Raw genomic sequence first — 10983 nt, 5'->3', positions numbered from 1 at the left:
CAAGCAGCCACCCCTGCAGGAGCGTCTCTATCCGCCAACACATCCAGCTACTCGCCTGGCCCCTCTCCTGCAGCGCTGCGCACCCTGTGCTGGGGCGGGGCTGTTTGTACAGCGCCGGGCACAGAGGTGCGCGCGCCCTGCTGCGTTCGGGGCGGGGCCAGGCGCCGTGCAGACCGCCCCGCCCCCTGCGCCCAGACCTCTGTGCTGCGGCGGGCCGTTCTACCCGCCTGCCAATCATCTCTTTTTGCCCCGCCCCTCCATTTCTCGGCGCGTATTAAACAGACCTTTGTGCCTGTCGCTCTTTTGGTCCCGCCCCGTTCATTTCTACGAGTATCTCATTGGTCATTCGAAGCCCCTCCCCGGTAACCGTCAATCTAACCATGCTCCAGCTCCCGCGCATTTTACACTATGGGATAGGCTACTGCGTCTGCCACTCTTGTCTAGCCCCGCAGTCCGCGTATTACCTGCTATTTGAGAGGAGCGTGGCCCGCCTCCCTACAGCTGTCTCCCCCTGTGATAGGCTATGCCGGCTTTGGTTCTTTCCGGTTTCTGGTTCAGAGCCGCGTCCCTGCGGGCAGCCGCTGATTGGTTTAAAACACCTATCAATCCTTCCGAACCGTTCACCTCATTGGTTCTTGAGGACACTCAACCACAACCCCTCTGTATAGGCGGGGCGAGTTCTCCCTTCCCCATCAAACCATTTCCGCCCTATTCATTGGCTTCACCCCGTCTCGTGGGCGGGCTGTCGCATTGGTCTATCACGCTTCCTCCCGCCCCACCCGCCGGCGGTGATTGGACGGCGTTGGCCCAGCCCCTTGCAGCGGGGGCGGGCCGCGGGGGCTGCCCATCAGGCCGGGCTGGCGCGCTGATTGGCGGTGAGGTCGGTGAGGTCACTCCCGCGGGAGAAAGCGGCATGGCGGCCTGCAGGCGGCTGAGCGGGGCGAGCGCGCGGGAGGTGCTGGGCCCGGCGCAGGGGCTGCTGTTCGATTGTGACGGGGTGCTGTGGGCCGGCGAGCGGGCGGTGCCCGGCGCGCCCGAGCTGCTGGAGCGGCTGAGCCGCTGCGGGAAGGCCGCCTTCTTCGTCAGCAACAACAGCCGGCGCTCGGTCTCCGAGCTGCAGCGGCGCTTCAGCCGCCTGGGCTTCCGCGGCGTGCGGGACGAGCAGGTCTTCAGCTCCGCGCTCTGCTCCGCGCTCTACCTGCGCCAGCGCCTGCTGGGGGGCGGCGGCGGCGAGGCCAGCCCCGGGCCCGGCCGGGTCTTCGTGCTGGGCGGGGAGGGGCTGCGCGGGGAGCTGCGGGAGGCCGGGCTGCGCCTGGCCGGGGAGGGCGACCCGGGCGCCGGGAAGGACGAGCCGCCGGTGCGCGCCGTGCTGGTGGGCTACGATGATCAGTTCACCTTCGCCAAGCTGTCCGAGGCCTGCGGCTACCTGCGCGACCCTCAGTGCCTGCTGGTGGCCACCGACCCCGACCCCTGGCACCCGCTCAGCGACGGGCAGCGCACCCCGGGTGAGGGGCCCGGGGGCCGCGATCTCCACCTGGGGAGGAGTCTGTGGGCCGCAGGAATACGGAGTAGGGGCCCCGAGAAACTCAGGCCTGTCCCCTGCAGGGGTTAGGCATCACCACCCTGGGAACCTCTGCCACCCGCCTGGGCAGTTCTGCTTCTCTTGCCACCCTGGAGGGGGCCTAAGTCCTAGGGTGCACCTCTAGTGGTTACCCTTAATCTCTGTGGCTAGACCTTTGGGTCAGGAGGGGGGTGTCTATGGTGGGGAGGTCATGTTGCACAATGCCACCTATCCCACTGGAAACTACAGAGAGTTTTAATTCACTTCCCACAGCCAGTGGTTGGATTGACCTAGGGACTTACAGGTGAGGGGGTCATGCCCCATCCCCAGGAGCCTCTTCAGAGGATGATGACTGACAGTGGCTTTACTTCTGTTTATCTAGAAAAAAACAAATCTAATCCTTGAACTTCACTGAATCACAAGTAGTTATTGTTATGGGGGTAGTGCCTAGAAAACTTGTTTTGTGAACCAAAACTCCATGGTGCTACAACAGGGGTAGGGCTCCCCCCAGCATTGGGGAGCTTGTGCTGGAGCACACAATCTAGTAGGAGTGCGAGGGGAATGGGGAAGTGTCATTCTCCTTCTCAGTCACTGTCCTTTTTGGGGGGGGGGGGGGTATTTTCTCACTTGTATGTGGCCCATGACTGATTTTTCTATAGGTCAGTGGCCTCCAACCCAAAAAAAGTTCCTCACCCTGTGCTAGGGGTGCACAAATCCAACAAAAAGATGGTGCCGGGCCCTGACGTTAAGGGCCCATCTCATATAAGAGTGATGGGGTACCCCTTAAAAAGGCAGGCTGGAGACCTTTGCATTCTGCTGACTGGCAGGGATGCTAACTACCTGTCTGTCGTTGGATAACAAACATTTCTTCAGCGTTTCTACCTTCTGTCTGGTGGCTTAGTCCCATAGTAGATGCCTTGTAAAAATCTCATATTGATTTGTGAATGCCTGTTTCTCTCCTTCCCAGGGACAGGGAGTCTCACGGCTGCAGTGGAAACTGCCTCAGGGCGCAAGGCAGTGGTTGTGGGGAAGCCGAACACATATATGTTCGACTGCATTGTAGAGCGCTTTGGTGTGGATCCTTCCCGCACCCTCATGGTGGGAGATCGGCTGGAGACAGATATCCTTTTCGGCAAGAACTGTGGACTTGCCACGGTCCTGACCCTGACTGGCGTGTCCCGCCTGGAGGAGGCACAGGCTTACATGGCTAGCGAGAGCCCTGCTGCAAAGGACCTGGTGCCCAACTACTATGTGGACAGCATTGCAGACTTGATACCAGGCCTGGATGAGTAAGAGGTGGGGTGGAGCAGGGGATTCCCTATCCTAGTCCAGATCTCCACCCATTCCCATTCTTCTCCCCCTTCTTCTCAATTCTTGGCTCTAACCAGTCCAGTGTGCATTCATTTATGTTGCGGGGGCCAAGGTATGAGTAGTTGTCTTTCTTCCTTTATATTGCCAAGAACTGAACTTGCCTGAGCAAATCATTCCCCTTCAGTTAAATCTGCTACCACTGACTAAAGGAGAACTGGAAGCCTTGTACTAAAGGCCAGTTGGGGGCATGTGCAAGCCAAACCACTGTCTGTTTGCTCCCCCTCCCTCAATGAGCGAGGGCAGGCTGTCTTATTTTTCTTCTGTATATAACCAATGGCGGCCTTTTACTGCTATGCCCTCCACTCTTTTGTTTGTTTCTGAGCTGTGGCTCTTGTGCTCCCCATGGTGCCTGCTGTTTCCAAGCAGAAATGGGCCAATGAGTCCTTGCCAGGGGTGTAGTCGCTGCTGTTGTCTCCCTGACCCATTCCATGCCAGTGGCCAAGGTCCCTGCCCGGGCCCCAGAAGGCATTGGGAGAGCATCCACAGCTTGCTTTGACTCAAAGACTGGTGCCCACAGAGGAGGCATGTAGCTCCCCTGCCCTGAAGGCAAGGATTGTCTCTTATCCTGATTTATCCAATAACACTGACACGTCCATCTCCTGTAACTGAGTTTAGCATCTTAGGCGAGGGGAGAGAAACAGTCCCAGCAACTCTGCCCTAATGATCCAGGCCTGCTGTAACTATTACAGCCCACCTCTGTTGAGAACACTCTCCACATACCCTTTCCTGTGCGTGGAGGAAAGTGTAGGGAAAAGGCTCTTCTAGCCAGACCAGTGAAATGCATCAGTAATGAACTGTGTAGCTTTTGCCTGTGACTGATGGGTTGTGATCCCACTACTGCAGTGGGAAAGGGATCCATGTCCCTACCTCACTGCTGTCGTGTGGCTGTGTGCGGAATAGCATTGGTATTGTCAGTACTGTGAACATGCCACAGCCCCGGAAATCATTCCTTGCTGCTTTCTCTTTTTACAGTTTTATTTATGAATTAACTTATTTATGGAAGTGTTTGTATAAATTATTGCTGATTGGCTGTGCCGGGGGTGAGGACAGCACCTTTGGGCCTCACTCACCGCTTCTGTCCCGTGTTGTTGTGGTTCTTTGACACTCATCATTTTTCAGTATATAATAAAGTGCAAGCGTGAGCTGGAATTGGCTGTCTTCATTCCCCTATCTCTGATGGGTGGAGGCACGGGAGGGAGAAAAACATGACTGAAATTAGGTGGTCTTGGTCAAGTTTTTAGCTGTCGAGCTGTTGGTCCTACCCCCTTTAAAGACTGAATGCACTGCAACAGGAATGCCTTTCTTTAAGCCGTGGGATGAGGTGTATTGGAAGCTTATGTTGCCCAGCATGCTTATGAAGGAATCCAGTTGGTGGGACTGTCTGGCATCTTTAGTAGCACTGCACAGATGCTAAGTGTCTGGATTAGGCTTGGTTGGCTTGCATCCGAGGATGGCTATAAAAATGCAACCCAACTTGAATGGACTGGCTGTGTGATTCCACTGCCCATTTCCTTCCCATTTAATAGTAAGAGTGATGTCCTGGCCACAGACCTTCAGGGCTTTAGCTCAGAAGCATGACTGCTAGCCTTGTGTCTGTAGCAACTTCTGATCTCCCAATTGTTCTTGTCTCTTGTGTGCTGAGGGGTAAGATTAAGAGTGTGTGACTGGAAAGCAGTGGTTCTCAATATATTTGTCATTATGGGCTGTGTAAAAAATACTCTCGGGCTGCGTCGAGACTGGCATGATTTTGCGCAAATGCTCTTAACAGAAAAGTTTTTGCGTTAAAAGTATTTGCGCATGAGAGCGTCTGTACTGGCATGTGTCTTTGCGCAAAAACATTTGTGCCAGTGTAGACGCGTTTTTGCGCAAGAAAGCTCCCATGGCCATTTTAGCCATCGGGTTTTCTTGCGCAAGAAATTAACGTGGCTGTCTAGACTGGCCCTCTTGAGCAAGAGGGCTTATCTGAGTATAAGCGCAAGAATCACTGATTTTTATACATTACCAGGTCAGTGTTCTTGTGCAAATACTTACGGGCACTGTGGACAGGTGGCAAGATTTTTGCGCAAAATCATGCCAGTCTAGATGCAGCCTCTCTGTTATATAGGCTGTAGCCACACATTGTAAATCCTACCTGTATAGCCCTGAGGCTGTCACAAGGGCCACAGCTGTATGCTGAGTGGGCTGCAAACCACTGATCTGAAGGAGAGACTTAAAGCACCTTTGGAATGAAACATTTCACACTTTTCATCTACTCTAAATCTCAAGCACTGAAGAGGACATGAACTTTGAACCCTTGTGTCTCCCCGGCCTCATCAGCAAGGCTTCCTGAACAGTGCTGTTATAGGATGCTACACCTCTTGAGTGGATAACCAGGTGTCTGGCATTCAGCCTGCACTCTGCTTAGCCCTGCAGTCCCGAGGCACCTGGCCCTTAGTGTGAAGCTTCTCATTGCAAATACGGTGAGGCTCTGTATGGGGTTGCTGGATCACCAGCACATTTCCAGCTAATTTTGATTCACCAAGCAACCTCATTCTGGGAGTGGGAGCTGCTGAGGTGATGGGCTGTAGCCAGGTATCTCCAGTTAGCCTTGTATCCCTTTCCTGGGGCTCAATGGGAGGGCTTTCCAGTCAGTCACCCAGCCCCAGGCAATGGCAGCAGCACTGTTGATGAACCCTTCAGGGACCATCAGGGCAGGGATGTGTGGTGGGGAGGAAGAAATAAGTGATGAAGTACGGTATCAGAGGGGTAGCCGTGTTAGTCTGAATCTGCAAGAGCGGCGAGGAGTCCTGTGCCACCTTATAGACTAACAGAAGTGTTGGAGCATAAGCTTTCGTGGGCAAAGACCCACTTAGTCAGATGCATCTTTGCCCACGAAAGCTTATGCTCCAACACTTCAGTTAGTCTGTAAGGTGCCACAGGACTCCTTGCCGCTGATGAAGTACAGGTGCTCTGAGGCATTCAACTCCCAGGTTCAGTGCTGTTTATCTGGCACCATCTTTCTGTACAGACTAAGAATGACTGCTGGACATTGGTCTCTTCTGTTCTGCTGTCACAAAGAGTTCTATGGGCACATGGAAGAATTACTTTTCAGCAGTGAAATGGGATGATGGCTTTGGTCTAGCTGCTGGTAGGACTGGTACTTCTGGGTGCTAAGCAGCCCTCTTGGGGGTAGACTTTGCAGCAAAGCTACTCCTTTCTCTGGAAGGGCAGTTCCATATCCCAGAGGGTGGGGTATGTTCCGGTGCAGGGGAAGACTGACAGGTGGCACAGCCTCTCGTGTTGCCGTGTCCTGGTCTAAGGAGAATGATGTGGCCATGGGCATTGCAGCCTTTCCACTATTGAAGGAGGAAAGGGATTCTTTATACCAAAATATGGCATCTGTGACAACTGTCATTGTGATGGGGTGTCATTTGCAATCTACAAGCACCCTCCTGCTGTAGCCCCAAAGGAGAGACTGTGCTAAAGAACCCAGCATGCTCCCCTGGCTCAGTGGGAGCTGTGCACGCAGAGATGGGGAGCCTCAGATGATTTCCCACTGACAACCCCTCCTTTGGCTAACTGAAGGGGGAGGGTAGATGAGGCCCTGAGGGAGTTGCATCACATCTCAAAAGGGGTGGGGCATAGGAAGATAAGGGTCCTTGGGCCGCATGCACCCTGTACTTGGCTCTCAGTGCAGAGAGCTCACTCTGTGTTTGCACTGGGACTGTGGTGGAAATAGGAATGGGGAGTGGTGTTAGCAAGCTAATGCGTTCGCCACCAGCCTCAGCACTTTCAATTCTTAAGTACAAAGTGCACTGTCGCTTTAACCCTGCCTTTAAGCACACAGCACAGAGTAATAGGAAATGTTATTTTAAATCGACCCGCAACTTCCCCCTGGGGAAAGGCAGAGAGGAGGCGGGAGCCTGCATGAGCAACAGCACTAAGTGCACTGCTGCAAGGCAGACAGCTGCTACCTGTAAGAGTGCGGTAGAGTTACTGGACTAGGGGGAAGAAGAGGGGGCGCTCAAGCAAGTTCACAACAAGCCCCACAAGCCCCACACACTCGTGGTTCCTGATACTTTCACTGGTGGCTCCTGAAGGCCAGTCTCAGCAGAAAGGCTAGAGTGGAAGAGGGCGTTTCCAGCTTGGAGCCCTAGTCATGCACCAGACCCACCCTATGCAGGGGGCTAGAGATGGCTCCTACAGGTGATGGGAGGAGGAAGCTTGCAACCCTGCTGTTTTGTTCGATCTCTGCTGTCTACGTGGGGTGATCATCCCATTTTTACCAGGACAGCCCCTTGTTTAAGGCCTCCTCCAGCTGTCCCAACTTTTTTTTTTTTTAAGGACACATTGTCCCCTGTTTCCCCTGCAGGGGGGAGTAGCCGCCAGTGCTCAGGACTTCAGTGGTTGGTGCCCCAAGCACCAGCAGCTCTGCTGCCCTCCCTGCATGCTGCAGTGCTGAACTTCATCTCTCCAGCTGCACAGGGTGGGTGGGGAGCCACCACACTTGGAGAGTCAGCAGCTGGAATCCCCCATGCACTGGTGCCTCCTCCCCTGCCCTCTCCAGGGCTGAAGCCCTGAGTACCAGCAGCTCCCTCCCAGCGTGGGGCTAGGGTTGCCAGATGGTTTCAACAAAACTACCAGACACACTTGACATTACATCACAATCTGCATTGCATCTGATTTGGAAGATACCGGACATTTCTCTTTTCTCAATTTGGTTCCTGAACAGAAAACTCAAATACTGGACTGTCCAGTTCCAAACTGGACACCTGGCAACCTTCTGTGGGGCTGCAGCCCTGAGCACCGGCAGCTCCTGTCCCCCTCACTGCAGGACTGACGCCCTCAGTTTTGGCGGCTTTCCCCCACTCCAGGCTAAAGCCCCCAGAGCCAGTAGGCCCCCCTTTTGGTGTTCTGTATTCCATCTAGGGAAATATGGTCACCCTATCTCTACATAAAGAACTGAAGTCCCTGCCCCATGTTTCCCTCAGCCAAAACAAAATGGGCCAGATTTACAAATAGGAAAAACAGTGGGAGCCAATGGCCTAATCCATGGGTTCCCAAACTTGGGGTGTGTGTCCCTGGGGGGGGGTTGAAGAAATTCCGGGGGGGCACAAGGTGACCCAGTCTCCCCCCCCCCCCCCAAGTTTTGCTGCGATTTTTGTTTTTCAGACCAGGTCTGTTCCTTTTTCTTTTTTTTTCCCTCAAGTTTTGCTGCCATTGAGGGTGGGGGGGCCTTAGCGTTTCTCAAAAACTGCTGTAGGAAGATTCTCCACCCTGCAAACGTAGCTGCTTTGCCACCCAGTGCTCATGTGGCTTATCAGCTGTTGTTGATCTTAAAAGCGTCCTGCAGTTGCTAAAGATTGCACAGAAATTAGATGACACGAGATAAGGTCCCAGTTTGCTGTTCTGTGTGGGTGCAGCTACCCACCTCTTTCCTGCAGTATGCACGCATGCCCCTGCCACACCCCCAGTTTAACCAAAGCAGATGCAGAGCTGCCTTCTGGCTTTGGAACCCTTACAAGAGCCCAGTCTACAGGTGAGCCTGTGGCAATGTTCCCGCTAATCCTTTCCATCCATGTGCAGAATAAATGTTTATGTACACCCAAGCATGTGTAAATGTGCTCCAACAGTAGAAACACAAAACCTAGCTGTGGGCGCTCTGCTAATCACCTGTACAGCATTGGAATTTCCCCTGAGCAGCCACAGAAGCGCCCAGCTTACAGGGAACACTGGACTATGGCTGTATTCACCCTTTTAATCCTGTGTGGTGCCTAGGGAGCTTGTGGCGTCTCCATCGCCGGAGATATTTAAGAGCAAGTTAGCTAGACATTATCAGGGATGATCTAGACAGTACTGGGTCCTACCATGAGTGCAGGGGACTGGACTCGATGACCTCCCAAGGTCCCTTCCAGTTCTAGTATTCTAGGATTCTATGATTCTGCCATGCCCCATCCATATGTATGTATTAAACTGCAACCCTGAGCTGGCCTTCTTTGGCTGCCACTGGTTCAGCAGGTTGGACTGGAGAACTGCTGTCAGGACAGGAATGAGCTGCAGTGTTCATGTTCTAGGGAGACGTGTCCATTGGTTGGTGCTACCTGGCCCCCTCATGAACGTTCCTACCTCCAAAGCCCAGGGCAGACTGGAGCAGGAACTCCCTGCTCATCCCAAAAGATGGTTCCTTCGCAGCCAGGCTGAAGAGCATGGTGGAGGGTGGGCTAAGATTGCACTGGCCCTGCTTATGCTGGCACTCGGCAGTACCTTTGACAAAGGTGGAGTTGGCTGTAGACTCCGGAGAAGGCAGGCTTGGTATGGGTTTGCCCAGCGCTTAGGGAACACAGCTGCCTGAGAGGTAGGCAGCCTTCCCCGCTGGTCTCTCCCAAGTGCCGAGTTGTCTCTCCCATGTGCTGAGGATGTGCCGTTGCTGAAGAAGAAGCAGGGGCTGTGTGTAGACTGGCATGATTTTCCGGAAATGCTTTTAACAGAAAAGTTTTCCATCAAAAGCATTTTCAGAAAAGAGCATCTAGATTGGCACGGACACTTTTGCGCAAAAGCACTTTTTGTAGAAAAGCGTCCGTGGCCAATCTAGACGCGCTTTTCCGCAAAAAAGCCCCAATCGCCATTTTTTGCGATCGGGGCTTTTTTGCGGAAAACAAATCTCCGCTGTCTACACTGGCCCTTTTGCAGAAAAATTTTGCGCAAAAGGGTCTTTTGCCTGAACGGGAGCAGCATAGTATTTGCGCAAGAAGCACTGATTTCTTACAGTAGGAAGTCATTGCTTTTGCGGAAATTCAAGCGCCCAGTGTAGACAGCTGGCAAGTTTTTCTGGAAAAAATGGCCAGTCTAGACACAGCCAGGGTGTTTTACAGGACAGTGGGAGATGATTGTGACAACAGCTGGGCAGATGGATGTTCAGCTCCTTTCCATATGCAGCCCACCCCAAAGGGAGTGAAGGGCCCCACGCTGTTCTTCTGGGCTAGGGGCTGCTGTGGAGGCAGATGGGGAGTGGCATCACTTTCCAGGAACACCCTCCCTTGGGCAGATGGAAAGAGGGTGGCATGCAGCTCTTCTGGCCACAGGGCGGGACCCACATGGGGGTAGGCGAGAGAGGTACAACCACATAGCCCTTCCAAGAATAAGCAAATGGGCACGGCTGGAACGTTGGTTAACTAAATGGGGCTGACTAGGTGGCAGTGGGGAGGGGTGGGAGACACACACGAGGTATCTAATGTCCAGGAACCTGTGTGCAGCTAGTTCTTGTGCAGCCGCTGCCTCCCTCCAGCAGCCCTGCCGTGCCCCTCCCAGGATAGAGCAGTGCACAGTCCAGCTGTTGAGCAGCAGGGTCTTGACATTTCCATGTGGAAAGGGAGGCTTTTGAGTCGCCATGAAAATGAGACACAAATCAGCCCCCTGCCCCTGGGAAGTGGCACATCCCAGGAGAGAGGCATTTTCAAGAGCACGTCCTTGCCATCAACTCTGCCTTGGGGGTGGGAAGGACTCTCGTCCCAGGGCTGACTAGGAAGGGGACGGCTCACCCTCTCCTCTTTCCTTTCCTTCCGCTCTCCCAAACACACTGGTCCTCCCAGGCCAGAGCGGGGGTGGCACCCTGGAGCCAGAGGCCATTACTAGGCAGGCCTGTCTTTTGCTGACACTATGGCAATGCATGTGTGGCGGGTCAGGCTTGTGCAGCCTCACTGAATCAGGCCCATTCTCTGCCCAGCCACGCTGGGGAAACAAGGCCCCTCTCCCTTTGATTCGCTCTGAACACTGCTTCTATTATTGAGTCTGGCTAATTGTATCCGGGCGCAGAGTCAAGCCGGCTCTCCTGCAGATGGTAATTCAATTTCTATGGACAGTCATTTTCGGATGAGTCACCCCAGGCCCGGAGATGCAGCCAGAGCCTGACTTTTATCACAGGCATCTGCTGAAGGTTCTGCTGTTTGACTGGGCAAGGCTGTGGGGAAGGGGTGTGGAGGGGTGGGGGTCAGCAAAGAGGAGCCCTGCAACTGAATGAGAAAGGCAACAGCATTCCCAGCCTTGTGGCCCAGGAATAGCTGATTCTTTCAGGG

The 10983-nt window shown here is 53.9% G+C and overlaps 1 protein-coding gene across 1 annotated transcript; it reads left to right on the top strand.

Annotated features, from left to right (window-relative positions):
* Positions 1-878: 878 nt before the first annotated feature.
* Positions 879-4081, top strand: PDXP (pyridoxal phosphatase). The gene is made up of 2 exons (XM_014571459.2): positions 879-1505; positions 2529-4081. Exons 1-2 carry the CDS (start codon positions 914-916, stop codon positions 2852-2854), a joined length of 918 nt encoding a protein of 305 aa, XP_014426945.2. The 5' UTR covers positions 879-913; the 3' UTR covers positions 2855-4081.
* The last annotated feature ends 6902 nt before the right edge of the window (positions 4082-10983 follow it).

This window comes from Pelodiscus sinensis, chromosome 1 (genome assembly GCF_049634645.1).
Source record: "Pelodiscus sinensis isolate JC-2024 chromosome 1, ASM4963464v1, whole genome shotgun sequence".
NCBI lineage: Eukaryota > Metazoa > Chordata > Testudines > Trionychidae > Pelodiscus > Pelodiscus sinensis.
The sequence above is the reverse complement of the archived record's forward strand: the minus strand, read 5'-3'. Positions and strand labels throughout refer to the sequence as shown.

What these genes read in the sequence shown, in the direction of transcription:
- PDXP (XM_014571459.2), top strand. Translation starts at nt 914, where the DNA reads ATGGCGGCCTGCAGGCGGCTGAGCGGGGCGAGCGCGCGGGAGGTGCTG. An exon ending in CGACGGGCAGCGCACCCCGG is followed by an intron (nt 1,506 to 2,528) that starts GTGAGGGGCCCG and finishes TCTCCTTCCCAG; the next exon opens with GGACAGGGAGTCTCACGGCT.